The sequence below is a fragment of the Urocitellus parryii genome, chromosome 13, assembly GCF_045843805.1.
Source record: "Urocitellus parryii isolate mUroPar1 chromosome 13, mUroPar1.hap1, whole genome shotgun sequence".
NCBI classification, from domain to species: domain Eukaryota; kingdom Metazoa; phylum Chordata; class Mammalia; order Rodentia; family Sciuridae; genus Urocitellus; species Urocitellus parryii.
In genome coordinates this window covers 51,650,735-51,670,757 of record NC_135543.1, presented here as the reverse complement: position 1 = coordinate 51,670,757, position 20,023 = coordinate 51,650,735, and the positions used below count along the sequence as shown (strand labels likewise).

Sequence of the window (20,023 nt, the reverse complement as noted above, 5' to 3'; positions counted from 1 at the left end):
ATTAAAGGGGAAAGAAACACCTCCTAATTTGTTTAATAAAATGAGCATTACTGGATATCGAAGCTAGACAAAGACATCAAAAGAAAACTACAGATCCATAACCCTAATGCATATTGATACAAAAGTTCAACAAAATACTAGCAAATCAAGTTCAGCATGGTTTTCTTTTTTTTTGCAGAAGTATTTTAAAAGGACTACATGATATACAAGTGGGATTTATTGCTGGAAAACAATGATAATTCAACAAAACAACGTCTGGATTGAAGCAGAAAAAACATTTGATGAAATCAAAAGACTAAATACTTTTCCTCCAAGATTCAGAATAAAACAGGCAAACCTGCTTTCATCACATCTACTCAACATATTATTGTAAGTTCTACCCAAAGCAATTAAACATGAAAAAAAACATAAATAGAAAGTATGAATTTGGGAGGGGAAAAAAAAGTATTTCTGTTCATAGATAACATGATCTTATTTATAGGCAGAAAACCCTAAAACAAAAACACCAAAAACAAAACAAAAAAACCCACCCTGTAAGCCTTCACATATATGGTAAGTTGATTTAACAAGGGTGCCATGATCATTCAATAGGGAAAGGATAGTCTTTTTACAAATGTTGCAAGGAAATCTAGATACCTGCATACAGTAGAAGCACATAAAAATAAGTTAATGGATTAAAATAAAAATTAGAGTAAAAACTACGTAAAAAAAAAAAAAGTTCAAGGCCATGCATGGTGGTGAACACTTGTAATCCAAGCAATTTGAGAGACCGAGGCAGGAGGATCTCAAGTTTGAGGTCAGCCTGAGCAACTCAGGGAGGCCCTACTCAGCAAGACATTGTCTCAAAATAAAAAAATAAAAAGGGCTGGGGATTTGCCTTCATGGTTAAGGAACCTTCGCTTCAATCCCTGGTACAAAACAAACAAACAAACAAACAAAAAACAGTTAAACTAAGAATACCAAATCTTGAATTATCTGTGGCATAGACAAACAAGTATACAGTGACAAAATAGATTATTCAAATATAAAAGAAAATATTTTAGGCAGTTGAGACAAAACAATGAATAAGAATGTTATTAACAGGTGTGTTAGAGTTAAGGAACTAGAAGATAAGCAGTAATATTCAGCTCTTCCCACCTCATGTATTATTTGTTTATTTTATTTATATTTTGTGGTACTATAGATTAAACCCAGATGCTTCTTCATGCTAGGCAAGCACTCTACCATTGAAATGCATGCCCCACCATTCTAAATTTTGAGACAGGGTCTTGCTAAGTTGCCTAGGATGGCCCTGAACCTGCCCTCAATCTCCTAAGTAGGTGCGATTATAGGCATGTGCCACCAAGAAGGTCAGCTCTTTCCCCTTGACCACAAAAAAGGACCAGGCCTAGTATCTGGGGTTAAGTACTTCTGGTTCACAGGTTTAGAGCCACAGTAGTTTTCATTTGGAAGAGACCTTAATGATTATCTAAATTAGTAGTTCTACACATATGTATCATACCTGTTCTTTATCTCATAATTACATTTCTGGGAACATTCAGGATAGTTTTGAAAAACATAAAACTTAGTAATAAAAAGTGAACTATTTATATCACACATAAAAATTTTAACTTTAGTCAAATTCACTATCATCAGATTACTATCATCAATAAGTACAAGAAGATACTCAAATCTGTAGCACATCTTTAAGAATAACATTAAAGGTCTGAATTAGTCTGTATACTTACAGTGCAATATAACTTTAAGCTCAACTAGGAGTTTCTTTGAACCTCCATGACTTGTTCCTGGAAGCTTTTGCATTGCCTCTCCCTTTTTATTCAGTATTTCAATTCTTAATGCACCTATGAGTTAAAAGTTAAAATAAAGCATATCTTAATTACACCCCAAAACTCTGCTTAATCTGCTAGGTTTTCCTATCACATTTTAATTTTTCATGGTTCTTTACTTATTATTAAAAATATAAGACAAAATAAAAGCATTTTTTGGTATTAGTAAAACAACAAACTAGACAAAGACATAAGATGTTAAGTTCTAAAGATTATTAAAAATATTAAATATGAAGCAAAATTTCAAACTAACTACAACTGCTTTATCCAATGGAAAGATCAAGTGGAAGCAAAATATAAAATACTGTGTCTTTATTTCAATGATTACATACCAATAGGGGTTCCAGCAGGCCTAATCTCATTAGGCAACAATTCATCTCCTTCAGGCCAAGTTACTGACAATCTATCAGGGAGCCTATAATGAAATTAACCTATTAATGTTTCATGAATTTGGTTAATTATAGTCTTAATTAGAAATATACAACTTAACTACCTGGCATGTGTGAGACCCTGTGTTCAATATACAATACCACCTACCCCCCCCCAGAAAAAATATATAAGTTACTAGAATCTTAGTTTTTTTTTCTTCTTTTAAGAGTTTCATAGTTATACATAGTAGTGGGTTCATCATGACAAACTCATACATACATGGAAATCCATTTCACTTCATGATCCCCCCCTCTTTTTTCCTTGCATCCTCCCCCTGCTCTATTAGACTTCCTTTAAAGAGTTATTGTTGAGGGGCTGGGGATGTGGCTTAAAGTGGTAGCATGCTCGCCTAGCATGCGGGAGGAACTGGGTTCGATTCTCGGCACCACATAAAAATACAACAAATATATTGTGTCCACCTAAAACTAAACAATAAAATTTTAAAAAAAGACTTATTGTTGATATATACATATTTGAAAGGTTACATCTGGAAATTTATATGACTAATCAACTAAAATGTTTTTCTTTTCTTTAATTTTGCTGTAGCTTCCAAAAAAAGCAAGTCAAAATATCTTGAGACAGGATGAACTCTAAAAAAATTCAGTAAAAACCAAAATGATTGCATCATCAACTACATAAGCAAAAGATGTAGAAATAAGAATTTTTGCTTTTTAGAAGGTTGTTAAAGTTTGGATATAAGATATAGTCTAAAAAGCTCCTGTGCTGATGTAGGAGGTAAAATAATCAGATTATGGGAACTCTAACCAAATCAGTGGATTAAACTATTTGATGGATTAAGTTAACAATAGTTGGTTAAAGTTAGAGACTAGAAGATAAGCAACTCTTTCCAAATTATTAATCCATTTGGTAGATTAATTTGAATGAACTATGCGGGTAAGTAACTGTAGGAAAGTGGAGTGTGGGTGGAAGATGTAGGTCTCTGGGGGTGTGCCATTTAGGATTTTATTTTTTCTCTTAGCCTCCTTCCCCTTTATTTCCTGGTTGCCATAAGGTGAGCAGCTTTCCTCTTCCATCTTCTTCTGCCATGGAGCTATGCTTCAGGCCCAGAGTGATGGACTAAGCAGACTATGGACTGAGACCTCTGAATACATAAGCCAAAATAAACTTTTCCTCCTCTAAGCTGCTCTTATAAGGTAGTTTTGGTCATAGGGCAAAAAGCAGACTAACACAAAGGCATTATAATTTTCACATAGTTATTAGACAAAACAGGTTGCTTTTTAATAAATGTCTATTATAATCATGGTACCTAAAAATATAATACTTCAGATACATAAGATATCCTTTTCTCCTACAAATGTAGGGTTCTTTTTTTGGTAAACAGACATTTAATAGTTAATGTCAAGAAGTTCACCTCAATATGTAGAACATTTTGTTTTTCTTCAGTGCTGGAGACTGAACCCAGGGCTTCATGCATGGTAGTCACATGCTCTACATCTGTGCCATACCACCGACACCTATCTATACATTATCTTAAAACTACAAAGCACTACCACAAGGGTAAATGACACACTCAAGGATACTTAAAAGCATTACAATGCCTCTTGAATTTTTTATTTTTGCCATATTTCTAGAAATGACTTACCTTGCCATTTCATCTTCTACATATTTTCTCACAGTTTTCTCAGCGACTGTCCTATCCAGCTTTGCAATTGGGACAGTTTTCACTTCATCATATAGTGCCTGAGGTTCCTGAATTAATAAAATTAATTTATACCAACATTCCAAAGAAAACCATTTAAATTTAACTGCAAACGCCACTTGTTTCTGTCAAAGTGATCTAATTTACCTTTTTTAAAGTTTTTTTTAACTTTTTTTGTTGTTGTTGTTAAAGATAGATACCTTTATTTTATTTACTTATTTATTTTTATGTGGTGCTGAGGATTGAACCCAGTGCCTCATTCATGCTAGGCAAGCACTCTACTACTGAGCTACAATCCCAGCCCCATTTTCCCTTACTTAAATGAGAATAGTTATTCTTACATTATACCAGAGTATCTACTTTCACTTTTTATGTAATCTCCATTGTCCAAATGATAAACCACTCAAATAACAAGATATGTAGGGAAAAAACTCATTCTATTCTTGCAGTTACTCATTCTTAGGAGAGAATTCTTGCTCCAATGTTTACTAGCTTAAAGGCCCTGGAGGAAATGTACTCTTTACAAAATCTCCATGATAACTATAACTATATATGTGTGTGTGTGTGTGTGTGTGTGTGTGTGTGTGTGTATTTGTAAAACATTGGGCACGTAGATGATAAGTTCTAAAAATTATTAAAAACATTAAATATGAAGCAAAAATTCAAGCTAACTACAACTGCTTTATCCAATGGAAAGACCAAGTGCAAGCAAAATATAAAATACTATGTCTTTATTTCAATGATTACACAAAGGTGGTACCAAGAGTCTCTCAGTACATATTTTTATTACTTACTGTCTTACCATTGCAATTTGAACTTCTCCTCCTGTAGCATATACTTCTCCATCATGATCACCATAAAGAAAAAATCTTACTATGCTTCCATAAAAGAGGGGGAGTGTCTTGATTGTCTTGACCTAATAAATTAGTTTTTAAAAAAAGGCTAAAGTATTAATATTACTAACAGGTTTAATAATAACTTTACAAAATTCCTTTATACAATACAAAACACCTTGATAACCATCATCAGAAAAACAAAAGCATTTTAATATTTTAATAAAATTATTTTTATAAAGTTCACTTTATAAAAAGTAGTATTTTTAATATTTCCATTATTTCAATTCAGAAATTCCCAAGAAGTACTTTTAAGATAACCAATCTACCCTTCTTAGCCTCATTTCTACTACTTTTTTCCATACAAGGTAGGCTGCAGGACAACCCAACATTTATTGCTTGCTATAGGATCTTCTAGAAAATATTTGCTCCACTGCCACACAGTATTTGACAAATGTGATTACTTCCTCCTTATAATTCTTCACTTGGCTTCAGGGATACTATATTCTAGTTTCCTTGGATTTCACAAGCTTATCCTTTCAGTATTCCTTTGCCAACTCTTTCTTTATATTCTAAACCTTATATGTTAATGCCAAACCCTAAGTGTTAATGTTAACCCTTAAATGTTGGTGTTAATGCTTTAAGCTCAGACTTGGCCTCTTCAGTTATATTCACTACTTCAAGGAATGATCTCATCCAATTCCATGGCTTTAAATATATGATGGTGACCCTCACATTAATGAATGGTAAGAATAGATGTCTTTCTACTTTTGTTAATTATCTGTGTAGATTCAAGCCTCTACCTCTTTTAAAGTTCACAAAAAATGCTGCTTCTTCACCCAAGTACTTCATGATTTGTTGTCTTCTTCCAAATTCAGAAAATTGCCTCCTGTCCTTCCAAACTATCCTTCTCTCTTCAGTACACTTATGCCCCTATTAGCTATTTTTATGTATGTTTATGTTGTCTCTGCTCTTAGGTTATAACAATACTAGAAACAAAGCACATTTCCTCCATCTCTGCATTCTCCTCAATGCAGTCAAAAGGTACAGTGAGTAAGCAGGTGCCCCTACCCTCAAAAAACTAAAAAAAATATTTCACAACACATTAAAACAACTTTGATCTCCATGTAAATAAAAATTAGAATAAGAAACAATAAAAAAAATCTTGCTAAATCAGCCTCTGGCAATAAACAAGCTTTCCTTTTCAAAATGTCATAGTAAATTATGTAATTAAAATCAGTTTATTCTTTTCATTCTATACTAATTCCTTAGAGCTAACAAATGCATTATTTTAGTTAAATTTTAATACATAAAACTAATTTAGTTTCAAATTCTACTAAAAACTAAGTCTAAATGTAAGTTAAACCTACCAGCTGTCCTGCTTTGTATATTTTTCCATCCCATTCTATTGCTGAGTATGTTGCCCAGGGGCCTTGCTTTTTAGAGGGAAGATCAGGACGGGTAATTATTCCTTTAAAAAGTGTAAATTTTATCTGTTTGTCATACTTTTCATGACAGTCCTTCAACCATAAAGCAAATTCTCGGTCAATTTTCATTCGCTGCTCCTGTAAATTTTAAAATGTTATATGAATATAGTTACTATTAAACAAATATAGCCATAGAAATATGTCACTCATTTCATTTTTTTCTTTCATATACCAGACTTCAGAAAAACTAGTAAAAAAATGAAAATATTTTGCTGGATCTTTCTGGTTTTGTCCTTTTCCCAACCCCCTTGCTGGGGATCCTTCTGTAAAAATTTAATTTCAAACAAAAGTATTACTTAAGAAATCTTTGAATATCATCCTTGAAACCAAGGTCTCAGTGGTGAATACCCAACAACAAAACTTTCATTTCTTGCTTTAAATCCTACACTAACTACCAAAATAAAAAATACTGGCTGGCCAGAAAAAGAACAAGCTGGCTTCTAGGTCTGAGCTACTATTTATTAGCTATATCCTCAGCCCTTCAGTGAATAATTCTTAAAAAGTTTATCAATCTTCTATGATTCTGAATCTTTACAATAGCAAAACTAATTTCAACATCTTATAGGAATGACTGGCTATAAACACCACGTGCTATGTTGTATTTATTGCTTAGCAATTTTAAGCTGATAATAAAAATCTCTTGGCAATACAGCATTAAACTATTGAAAGAGTAGTATCAAATAAAAATTTGAGCTGTGTGGATAGAAAATGTACACTAGTTCCATTCAACAATTATTTTTTTAGTTGTAGTTGGACACAATACCTTTCTTTTATTTATTTTTATGTGGTGCTGAGGATCAAACCCAGGGCCTCGCACGTGCTAGGCAAGCACTCCATCACTGAGCCACAATCCCAGCCCCCCCATTCAATTTCGTAATGTTTCTTCAAATTGAAATCTTCCATATTAATTAATATTAATAACATTGACTAACTTGAAATCATCTTTTAGCCGAAAGTATTTTATAGTTCTTTTCCATTTTTTTATCCAGACTAGATTAAAATCATATACTCAAGTTATTAATGTGCAGAGCCCATGATACACACAGATGTTCATACATGCTCCCATTAAATAAAGCTGCTTTAAGTCGTCTTCTTCTATTCACTGTCTGCCTTAATAATAAAATCTAAAAAATAAAATTTTATCTAAATATTGTCTAATTAATTTGAAATGAGTTATAAACATTTGAAAGTATATAAAAATATTTAAGCACCATAATCTTTTGATTGACTAAATCCAAAGTATGCAAAATAACTCCAAAAAATCTATATTACTAGTGTCTTTGGTTTTACTTAATAGAATTTTGCAAACACTCAAAACTTAATACTTAAAGTCATACCTGTCCATTTAAAATCCTTGTAAAAAGGGTGTTCTTATCTTTCAATTTCAACTCAAGATCCATGAATGTCAGTTTATTTGTGCTGACCTGAAATTTGTCATTAGTGAATAATGCACCAGATATTCTGTTGTAGCATTCAATTGGTGCAAGCCCTCTCTTCTTAGGAGGAGTACACCAGTCAAAACTTGAACAGAACAAAACATCAGTTAGTAAAAAGATTAGGTTATAAAATGATGTAATTTCAGCAAAAACCAAAACTTACTCTTCAACTGATGTGTATGGTATTAATCGTCCATTCCAAAAACATTCAAAAATAGGTCTTTTCCCTCTTGCTGCTTTCTCAAGCATGAAACAATCATCATCATCCTCTTCATCTTTTAATTCTAGATAGAAAGTGTAAGTGGAATGTTTTTATTTCTATAAAGTCGGATCAATTTTTATTTCTAAGCCAATTTCTTAAAAAAAATTTTTTTTTTCTTAGTTGTAGGTGGACACAATACCTTTATTTTGCTTATTTATTTATTTTTATTTGGTGCTGAGGATGGAACCCAGTGCCTCACATGTGTGAGGCACGTGCTCCACCGCTGAGCCACAACCCCAGCCTCTACCTAAGCCAATTTCTATGACTAAAACACATATTAATTTTACATCAGAGAAATGATAACAAAAACCCATGTGATCCTTCAAATTGTGCCCTATAAATCCTATAAGTTTGACTTGCTTTGCCTTCAAAAAGGGAGACTTCAAAGTGGTTCCATATTACTAACAGCATTTGTCATTTAAAGTGATTATTATAAACCTACCAATTTGTACTAAGAATAACATGCTAATCGATTAGCTTGCAGCTTCAAAGCTATTTACAGAATTAAAACAGTCATATATCCAAAAAGATCATGTCCTACAACAAAATCCCTCTCCTCTACAAATGTAAGTGTCTAAATTCTACATCTAAAACACAGTTGCACAATTAAGAAAGAACAAGTATGTTCACATGAAAATCCCCTGAGAAAAATAAAGTGTATAGGAGGAGCAAGTTTGCCTGGTTTGGACAAATCAGTCAATAATTCTGAACTAAATTTGATACAAATCACCACCTTTTCAATGATCAGATTTAAGTAGGCAGGCAATGTGCACACAAATAGAATTACAAGGTATGTTAACATGTACCAAAGCATGATTAGCCCAATTATCCATAAACTGTTTCTTAGCAATACATTCTCATATGCCCAGATAAATTAAGATCAGACATTATGATCCTAATATATTAATGCCTTGGCTATCCTGTCGATAAGTCATTTAACTAAAAATAAAGCCTTTTCCTCTCAAAAAAAGAAGTCCCTATGTAAAAGTTGTTTGTTTTTTTTGTTTTTTTTTTAATCCAAATCACTTTGCTCTTATAGAACCCTGGAGGTCATCACTCAACTTAGTGGCTCTTTTTTTTTAAAATCAGGGATTAAACCCAGGGATGCTTAGCCAATGAACCACATCCCCAACCCTTTCTAAAATATTTTATTTAAATACAGGGTTTTGGTGAATTACTTGGGGACTCACTGAATTGCTGAGGCTAGCTATGAATTCAAAACCCTTCTGCCTCAGCATTCTGAGCCTGTGGGATTACAGGCATGCACCACTGTGCCTGGCTAGAGGTTCTCATTTTTTTTAAATTAATTTTTAAAAATTTATATATGACAGGTGAATGCATTACAATTCTTATTACATATAATAGAGCATGACTTTTCTTATCTCTGGTTGTATACAAAGTATACTCACACCAATTCATGTCTTCATACATGTACTTCGGATAATAATGTCCATCACATTCCACCATCATTTCTAACCCCATGCCCCCTTCCTTTCCCTCCAACCCCCTCTGCCCTATCTAGAGTTTGTTTATTTTTAATACAACTTTGAGTAACTATATCTGTCTACAAGAATATAAAAATCAGGGCTGGGGTTGTGGCTCAGTGGTAAAGTGCTTGCCTAGCATGTGTAAGACACTGGGTTCAATTCTCAACACCACATATAAACAAATAAATGAAGAAAAATCCAACAATAACTAATAAGTTTTTTTTAAAAAAAAAGAATATAAAAATCAGAAATAGCACATTAAACAGAGATCAGGTGTATTACAGAAGATAGAGACACTGAGTAACAATATGTATTAAGGACTTATTTGCGAGCATTATTCTAAGAACTTTGCCTCAATTTTTTATTTAATCTTCACAATACCTCTATGAGGTATGAACCACTACCCCCATTTCATGGAAAAGGAACTTAAGGTAGAGATTAGTTTATTCAAAATTACACAAAAGAAAACAGCAAAGATGGGATTTAAATCAGGAAATCTGATTGCAGAACCCAGAAAAGTAAAAGGATTCTGAGAAAGTTTAATATTGTTAATTCCTAAGTAATATTACATAATTCAATGTAATCTCAATAAACTCATTAGGGCTTTTTAAAAGTGAATGAACACCACAAAGAAAATATTAAGTTAAATTCCTACATTACTCTATACATAAAAAATGAAAGAGATGCATTACACATAAGAACATAAAAGGGCAAAAATTTTTAGAAGACAAAAAGCTACAGAATCTTTTAAAACTCTTAAGGTACAAAAACCCTTTCTATAGTAAAACAAAATCAAACTATGATGAAAAAACTGGACAGCTATGACTACACTGAGTGTAAAAACTTCCTCGTAAATACCTATAATTTAGGGAATACATAAAGGATCAACATGCATACATATCTAAAATTTTAGTTCAATAAAAAATCTAAGAAAGAACAGTTTCTTACCAATCAGTGCTTTTTTAAAATTTGGAACTAAATACATATAAAAAGTTATAAAAATTATAAATATCTAACAACTTAAGACTTGCCCAAGAAAAAAATATTTTTTTATTTATCTAATCTTAATAGTCCAGATAGTAATCATTGTTTTTAAAACTATTATAAATTACAACATCACATTTGTTACCTAAGAAAACAGATTAACATACTTGATGGAAAGCATGGATCATCAGGGTAAGTCTCTCTATCATACAAGAAAGGATGAAATCGGATTATCCCTTCCACTACACCGTCTCCTTCAACATGAGCCTTGAACTCAAAACTATCAGATGCTGTGTTTATATACAACGTCTGCATGTCATCTTGTATTTCTCTTAGGTTGACAATCTTAGGAGCCTTCCCTTTTTCAAACATAGAAATCTAAAATAAAAACAAAAATAATTAAATTTTATGGTGACTTTTTTTCCCCTCAGCCATGATCCAATAACAGAATAGGAAAAACTTTTATTTGTACAAGTGATCAACCAGTTTAATGAAAAAATATATATGTATGTAAGTATGTATGTCAAATGGCTTTAAGTAGCATCGCAATAAGGAATATACTACTAAAAAAAATTAGAAAGTAAGCAAAGAAACAGCAAAACATAGTCAAAGGAAAGATAGGCCATGAATACATTTAATTCAAGATTTCTTGCTAAAGGTAGAAAGTAGGATAAATTTATACTGCAAATTCTTTCTACTGTCTGGCAAATATATTGACAACCCAACACTCAAGATTCTTCTAAATCTTGTCACAAGACTTAACAGAACAAAAAGCCAATCATGTTATATATACCCCCCTTTCTCCCTGCTTCAAAATATGATGAACAGCCAGGCGTGGTGGTGCTCGCCTGTAACACCAGCAGCTCAGGAGGCTGAGGCAGGAGGATCGAAAGTTCAAAGCCAGCCTCAGCATAAGCGAGGTGCTACGCAACTCAGTGAGACGTTGTCTCTAAATAAAATACAAAATAGGGCTAGGAATGTGGCTCAGTGGTCAATTGCCTCTGAGTTCAATCCCCAAAGCCCAAAAGACAAAATAAAAAAAAAAGCATGACGAAAAGCAATAATTTGGGTGTCTATAGAAGAGAGGAAAAAGAGAAACCAGATACTACAACAAAGAGAGGCTTAATGAAAACAAATCTAGGAATATCTCTTTATTTGAACATCAAATAATCAAATTACTTTCGTAAAAGAAGTTGTCTAATTACTAATTTTTGTTATCCATAGTAATTTGGGACTGGAACAGGTACCTAATAATAATAGTAATATTTTAATGACAGTAATATAATGATTTTTATCTTACTTCAATGTCAATATTGTTGAAAGGTCCAACTTCTTTTGATGTACGTATTTCATTACCTTTTGGGCCATGAATATAGTAATGATAAATATGCCTGAAACAAAAAGAATACGTTTAATTCTCATAAAATTGTAGTCCTTAATCTTCTACCAAAAAATTTGATAGCTACTAACTAGTAGGTGTCAATCACTATATTAAACTTTTTCCCCCCCTCTTTCTGGTACTGGGGATCAAACTCCGGGCTTCACATATGATAAGGGCTCTACCATTGAGCCATATCCCTAGCTAAGCCAACCTCTAGCATTTTTTAACACAGTTTCCCAATGGTAAAAACAATTCTGAAATGCAGTTATTATTACATCTCATTTTACAGATACAAAACCTGGGAAGCAAACCATAAATATAACTTATCTAAGGACTAGAATTAGGGAGAGGTGGGTTTTAATTCAAGCCTTTACAAACTTCAAAATCCTCATACATTGTACTTCCCAGAAGTAGTTTATTAAAAGGCAAGGGTCTATCATTCTACTTGTCAGGGATGTTCTATAATGTACTCAAATATCAGGGAGTACCATGAATTGTTTTATCATTAAATAACAATCTAAGAAAGAAAATATCAATTTAGATATTTTATGGCACTGAGATAATCCTACCTCAACATTGTAAAAACAAAACTAAAACTTCAACATCATCCCACTGAAAGCCACCACCACTGCAAAAATCTTTGCTACTTTTTTTTTTTTTTTTTTTTTTTGGTACTGGGTATCCAAATCCAGAGTTTTATGCAAGCTGCCCAAGCACTCTACCACTGAACTACATCCCTAGCCTTCTACCTTATTTTTAAGGAAAGCTAATATATTACATTTCAGTGAATTGTTCAAAACTATAAAACATCATGTGTCTATTCCTAAAACAGAAACCTGCAAAACTCCTTCATACAAATTTTAATTAAAATTTTATCCTAGTTACTCTTCAAAATATCACTGAAGTAAACAAAATCACTAAATGCCAGGTCTGGTGGGCACATATCTATTAATCCCAGCTACTCAGGAGGCTGAGGAACAAGGGTCCTAAGTTTGAGGCCAATATGGGCAATTTAGCAAAACTCAGTCTGAAAATAGGGGATGGGGATAACCAGGTGCAGTGGTGCTTATTTGTAATCCCAGCAACTAGTTAGGAGGCTGAGACAGAAGGATCTCAAGTTCAAAGCCAGCCTTAGTAACTTAGTGAGGTTATAACCAATTTAGCAAGACTCTCTCAAAAAGAAAACCTTAGATTCGATACCCCAGTATCACACACACAAAAGAAATCTTCTATTTTTCTTCAGACATCTCTAAGTGTTAATGCATAAGTTAACAGTAATAAATACGTGAAATAACATTAAATAAGTTAACTTATCAACAATAAGTTGTTGTCAATAATAAGTGTCAATACTGACACTATTCTGAAGAGAAGGAAATCAAACAAAAGGAATCACCATACATATCACCATACTTTAACAATTATTTATTTTGGAATAGCTAAAATTATATTTTTTGTTGTTGTTGTTATTGTTGTTAGAATAAGAATATATTTTGGGGCTGGGGCTGGGGCTGAGCGGTAGCGCACTTGCCTAACATGTATGAGGCATTGGGTTCAATTCTTAGCACCACATAAAATTTTTAAAAATAAAGTTCTATCAACAACTAAAAAATTGAAATAAAAATTTTTTAAAAAGAATATATTTTACTTATATGTTATGCACACCAAGTTCCTTCTGTAGAAACTCTAATTATAAAACAGCTAACATAGGGCTAGGGTTGTGGCTCAGCCATAGAGTGCTCACGTAGCACGTGCAGGGCCCTGGGTTTGATCCTCAGCACCACATAAAAATAAACAAACAAATAAATAAATGTATTGTGTCCAACTACAACTAAAAAATAAATAGTTTTAAAAATAGCTAATATAATTTATAGAGAAGAAAAATCCAAAGTTCTTACATAAAATCTCAGGCAATAAACAACAATACTCAAGAAAAAAGGTATTCCTAAAAGCTAAATTTATTTTCCCATAAAAGACAAAAACTTTTAAAGTCTGTTAATATACACTTAATAGAGAAACTCTCAAGTATAACAGCATTTGGCGTAAATGTGAGAAGTTTTTGTTTGTACTGAGAATTGAAAATACGGGCTAATCTACTACTGAACTATACCCCCAGGTCTTTTTAAATTTATGTTTTGAGAAAGGGTCTTGCTAAATTGCCACAGCTGGCCTTAAACTTGCAATCTTCCTACCTCAGCTTCCGGAATAGCCAGGATTACAAGCATGTGCCACTGCATCTGACCTGGGAAGTTATTTTTTTCTTTTTTTAAATATAAATTTTGTGCAGATGCAGCCATTTTAACAAGACTAAACAATTCAACCTAATGTGAATTATGAAAACAATCCACTAAATAGTATATACCATATATTATAAAAAGAAAGCTTATAGCTATTAAATAAATGTTCCTTGCATTTGGTCTAATGGGATATATATTTGTTAAACCCAGAAGTTTTACTGGGTTAAACACATAATGACTTATTTTCAGAACTACTAATATGTCATATAGGGATACAGAATTTTTTTTTATTGATACATTCATTTGTTTTACATTTACTGAGCTTTTATTATGTAACCGCTGTACTTCCAGGCAGTGAGAATACAGTACTGAAAGATATTTCAATGGAGAAATCAGACAAAAAATAAATAAAATATGAGACATGGAAAAATATGTAGTTACTTTGAAAAAGAAGCACAAAGGGGGACATGTGGAGAGAAGTTCATTTTAAATTTTATAATAGGTTCCAAAAATCCTGTGCCTCAATTAATACTCAGTAAACTTCAGGTGATCTATAAATAAAATTTACAGAATGAATGGCAAACCATTTTAACAGCAATGTTAGGATACTGACACTATTCTGAAGGGAAGGAAATTGTACAAAAGGAATATCAAATAAATTTTAAGGTATCTGTAATATTTTCTATCTTAAAAAAGATAAGTAGCAACATTTTTTGATCCAAATATAATTACTTACGCTAACTGTCGTGTCCAAAGATGGAAATAATTTTTCAAGTACTGTATGTGTTCAGGTTGTACCCCTGTGATAACCACAGCAGTAAAGCTATCTCTTTCTTTCTCCTCTATGATAAGATTATGTAGAAATCTTTCATCATCATTTGTAATGTGAACTGAATCAGATGGCTGTAAGAGTGAATACAAATACAACAGATTATACATGAAACTACACCATCAAATTTTAATGTGACCCACTTGGATAGGTTTCATAAACAATCTTCAGAAAAACTTTTGGAGAAAACTGGCCCAATACAACAAACGAGGTGAATGTGTGACAACATTGTAAAGACAGGAGAACTTTCACACAGACAATTAAATTAGCATACATAAAGAATGCTCTATCTCATAAAGCTAAACTAATTTTAGGATCCTAAAGGAAAAGGTGAAGACAAATATTTTAAAAAATGGAAGACACTTACTATACGATGGAATAAGTCCTTAATCGGATACCTACTACTTAGGACCAATGCCTGGCCTTCCACGTCTAATGTAACTAGGGTACAGTCTGGACTCAGTTGATTTAACCCAAACACACTGTGTTTAAAAGGGAGTAAAATTATCCTAGGCACCAGTCCACTTTTAGAGAAATGTCAAGAGCTTACAGATGGGAGGTGGGAGAGATTTAAGGACAAGAATTATAAACTTCTAACACAACAGTCTATGTGTGAAAAATTACATGAATATTTGTGTATAAATATGCTTAAATATACTGTGTATATTGCCATGTATATAAAAACTGTAAAGATAAACACTAAACCATCAGGAAATCAATCATGTATTACTTTAAAAAAAAAAAAGGTACTTCAAAAACCATTCTTAAGTATCTATACATTAAATTACTAATATTATAAATTATACATACTAACAGCAGATTTGATTTTACTAATGATGCAAGTTTATATCCAAATATTTATCAAGGGCTGAGGACACAGCTCATGGGTAGAGTGCTTGCCCAGCATGTGTGATGTCCTGGGTTTAATCCCTAGCAATGGGGAGGAAAAAGCTATCCACAATGTCAAATCCTATGCTTCAAATTGGGCCCAAGAAAGACAAGATATTCAAGAAAAATACTAGAGTCCTTGCTCTTTATAAAATTCTACTTGGTAAGAAATGGGGGAAAAAAATAAACAAAATAACACACCACTAAAGATATAAATCAAGGACATACAGAAAAAAAGAAGACAACATTCATTTAGAAGTTGACAGAATAGGAATATTTCAGACATTTGAGAGTTTAAGGAAATCAAGGTAATTTAGAGTATATGGTAAATAAATGATGAAAGTAGAAAGACTGAATTAGAGCAGTTGGAAATGGGTGAAGGAAAAAAAGAGGGCAGACAAAAGGAACAATTCTTAAAAACAGAATTAAATGTGGTGAATGCCTAGCAACATAGATTGTCAGTTCTAACTGTGAAGTCAATAATTAAAAAGGGTAGTTGGGAAGAAGCAGGTAGAAAGAAAGGTTTAAAGACTGTGTGTGTGTGTGTGTATTTTATTTTAATTTTTTTTGTATTACTGGAGAATGAACCCAGTGTCAATCCCCACTCCACCCTTTTTTTTGTTAAGTTTTTATTTTAAGACATTTAGGGTCATGCTAAATTGCTGAAGCTGGCCTGGAATTTGTAATCCTCCCACGACAGATACCTTAGTTCCTAGGATTACCAGTATATGCCACCATACCTGGTTGTACCAAAAGTGAGTTACTTGTGGAACACCTGGGAAGGACATCTACATGAAACTGGAAATGGATGTACTGGATGTAATCAGCTATATTCATTCCTACCATCTTTTATTGTGCCTTTTTGGGGTTACAAAGTTTGGAAAACCAAAAAAGTATTATTCCCCAGCTATTTGGGTTGAGCACGCAAATGTGTTTTCAACAATTAGATGTATTAGCAAAATTAAGACTGAAGCCATTTCTAGAAATATCTTAAAGGTTTTCTATTATCATACCCTGAAGGACCAGTAACCAGATTTCAACTTCAAAGTATCCACAGGCCACTAAAACACTGGTTATAACCAGAAATTTTGTATTTCAGTTGGAGCAACTGTGGAAATGAGATCTTTCCAACTCTTTGGTACCCAGCAGAGGTCTTCCTACTTCAAAATTACAGAAGATACAGCATCCCTCCAAGGCCAGTTCAGAATGTCCTGGCATCACTCTAGGAGGTTCAGCTGATTGATTATTCCTTTGGCCTTTCTGATACTCTAAACAATTAAATCCTTTACTGTTTAAAGTATCAGATGGTTTGAACTCTGCCTGATTCAATATCATAATCCTAACAGAAAAGTCTTGACAAAAAAAACCAGATTGGAGAATTGTTGGTATCTAAGTGGCACATACATTTGTATATGCCAAGACTGCTAATTACAGATGGAAGATCGACCAGCTCATTGAACATGATGGTGGCTGCCCACAATCCTCGATAGTTAGGAGGCTGAGGGAGAAGAATCACAAGTTTGCGGCCAGGATTAGCAACTTAATGAGACCCTATCCCAAAATGAAACAATTTCAAAAAGGACTGGGGATGTAACTCACTGGTGAAGTATCCCTGGTTTTAATCCCCAGTACCCAAAAAAGAAAGGAAAGGAAAAAGAAAAAGGAAAGAAAAGAGTACCACCAACTTCACCCACATTCTGGAAATGGCTATACGGTCAGAGATAGAAGTTCAAAAACATTAGTCTAGAAAAAACTTCTCAGTAAAAGAAAAGAACAAGTACCAATTGCTACCTGTTAAATGCCTGTTGGGATGCACTTAGCTGGCAAAGAAAAGATGATCCATGAGACCCAGCCCTATTCAAGCTTCATAATATACACTTACATTCTCAATTTGTTTTTTAACTAGTTTTTTTTTAATGCTTAAGCTTTTTTTGTTTTAACATGTTTTTTTTTTTTTTTAGTTGTCAATGGACTTTTATTTTATTTATAAGTGGTGCTGAAAATCGAACCCATGCTAGGCAAGCGCTCTACCACCGAGCCACAACCCCAGCCCTTTTAACTAGTTTCAACATGGCAATTAATATTTCCACCAATATATTAAATAAGGCTTTTTGATGTTAAGATAGAAGACATAGAAGTCTGTTAGGCAAATTATGTAATTTGTTAAATACATACAAATTTTTTATAAAGTGGAATATATGAAAGTAATTTCCTGAGCAGAGCAATGTTAAATTATAGAAAAAGTAAAAGTAGCTTAAAAACATAAAAATAAATTCAACCTAGCAGTAATAAAAGAAAAGGCAATATTTATACCTATCAAATTGCCAACATTTTATTGCCTTTTCTCCTTTTTTCCTAAAAATAAGGAACTAAGTAGATAGGTCCTTCATACACAACTGCTTGAAGCTGAAGTGACTTTTGAGTTTAATCTTGAACACATACCAAGGACATTTTAAAAGTTTAAATTTATTGTCAACTATTAAAATTCTAACAAAATATTAAGATTTCATGGCAGTATCTTTCTAATTATAGTACAATCCTACAAATAAGAAATATTGTGGTGCAATTAAAAATATATTGCACATTTTATAAAATAGGGTAATACTCTAAATGTTAATATAAGAAATCTAAATCAGGGCTGGGGTTGTGGCTCAGCTGTAAAGCACTTGCCTAGCATATGTGAGTGACTGAGTTCAATTCTCAGCATTACATATAAATAAATAAATAAAATAAAGGTTCATCAACATCTTAAAAAAAAAAGAAATGTAGAATCAAAGCTATAAGTTATATATTTTTAAAAACAGGATTGGGCCAAGCCTAGTGATGTATGCTTATAATGCCATCTACTCCAGAGACTGAGGCAGGAGAGTTGCAAGTTTGAGGCCAATCTGGGCAATCCAGTAAGACCCTATTTCAAAATAAAATAAAGGGCTAGGAATGAAGCTCAGTGGTACAGTGCTTACCTAGCATATGCTAGGCCCTACGTTCAATCTCTAGTATCACCAAAAAAAAAAAAAAAAGACACCGGGAGGGGGGGGTCACCAAAATATTATATGACATTTGGCAATATTCTCATTTTCTTTCCTGTTAAATTTTCTGATTTATTTTGGAATAAAAAAATTTTTTTTCTTTTAGGTACTGAGGATTGAATCCAGGACCTCATATATGGTAGGCAAGTACTTTATCACCAAGCCACACCGCCAGCCCAGAAAACAAGTTTTAAAATGCTCAAAATTACTTTAAAATAAAGATTTTAAGATGAGAAATTATAAAATGTTTCAAAAAGAAAAGTTGAATACACAATAAATTCTATGTACTCACCTCCAAGATCCAAATTTGTTAAATATTTGTCATATTAAAAAGACAATTTAAATATAAACTTGCAACAGAATCTCATTTGTTTCTCTGGAGCTCTGATTTTCTGAAAGTCAACTAACATATCACAGTTTCTTTACATCATTTCCATGATCAGTTTTTAACAAAGACTTTAAAACCCAAATTCACACCAAGTAAAAAAGTTTACATTTCTTATGAGCAATTTACAGAAAGCTTACTAGGCTTTATAATATAATTTATTACAGGAAGAGTTTTACTATAAGGAAGCACAAAAACAATTATTTTTGCCACTAACATGATTAAAGAAAAAATGAAAAACTACGTAACTCATTTGAAAATTATCGTTATCTTCAAATTTTTAAAACGACATTGGCAACTTAGCAATAAATTAGAAAAAAATTCAGTCCTATCGTCTATCCAAAGGAATACATTTACAGTTATGAATTAAGTGTATTGTACCTTTCTGTTTCTAATATATCCACTATATATTGCCTCCTTATTTTTTTCCTTCTTCTCAAAATCTTCTTTAGAAAGTACAAGCTCATGAACATCTTGGGACTCTGCAGGTTTACTTATCATCTGTCAAATATTAAAAGAGGACTTTAAAAATTGCTAATAATTGCACAGGTCAACTTCAAAATAATTTAAGTAAAAAGATATCTTTCTACTTACTCTGGCTGATTGTCCAACAAAGAAAACAGCCTGCTTGCCCCCAACACCAAAATAGGAAATATCACTATTTAAACTCCGTGGCACAGGTACTGGACGAACATAACCTGAATGATCACTAAAATAAAACGGTATGTCAATGCAGTGATTTTAAACAATCTACTTAAGTGCCTAAAGAAATTATATAGCAATTTTGGCCTCCAAATCTCTCAGCAAACAGAACTAAATAATTCCTTACATATTTTTATGCCTCTAGGACCTTCACTTAAAAATGTTGCTTGC

The 20,023-nt window shown here is 32.6% G+C and overlaps 1 protein-coding gene across 2 annotated transcripts in view; it reads right to left on the bottom strand.

Annotated features, from left to right (window-relative positions):
• The window catches only part of Smchd1 (structural maintenance of chromosomes flexible hinge domain containing 1), a 154,982-nt gene that overhangs the window by 92,126 nt on the left and 42,833 nt on the right, over window positions 1-20,023 (bottom strand). For both annotated transcript variants that reach the window (XM_026394534.2, XM_026394535.1), the window contains exons 6-17: window positions 19,745-19,859; window positions 19,532-19,651; window positions 14,756-14,922; window positions 11,705-11,795; window positions 10,572-10,782; window positions 7,835-7,955; window positions 7,573-7,756; window positions 6,119-6,313; window positions 4,718-4,831; window positions 3,859-3,965; window positions 2,159-2,241; window positions 1,728-1,841 (exon numbers count right to left, since the gene is read on the bottom strand). In XM_026394534.2, coding sequence (XP_026250319.1) covers window positions 1,728-1,841; window positions 2,159-2,241; window positions 3,859-3,965; window positions 4,718-4,831; window positions 6,119-6,313; window positions 7,573-7,756; window positions 7,835-7,955; window positions 10,572-10,782; window positions 11,705-11,795; window positions 14,756-14,922; window positions 19,532-19,651; window positions 19,745-19,859 — 1,622 coding nt within the window. The remainder of the gene's footprint in view (window positions 1-1,727; window positions 1,842-2,158; window positions 2,242-3,858; window positions 3,966-4,717; window positions 4,832-6,118; window positions 6,314-7,572; window positions 7,757-7,834; window positions 7,956-10,571; window positions 10,783-11,704; window positions 11,796-14,755; window positions 14,923-19,531; window positions 19,652-19,744; window positions 19,860-20,023) is intronic.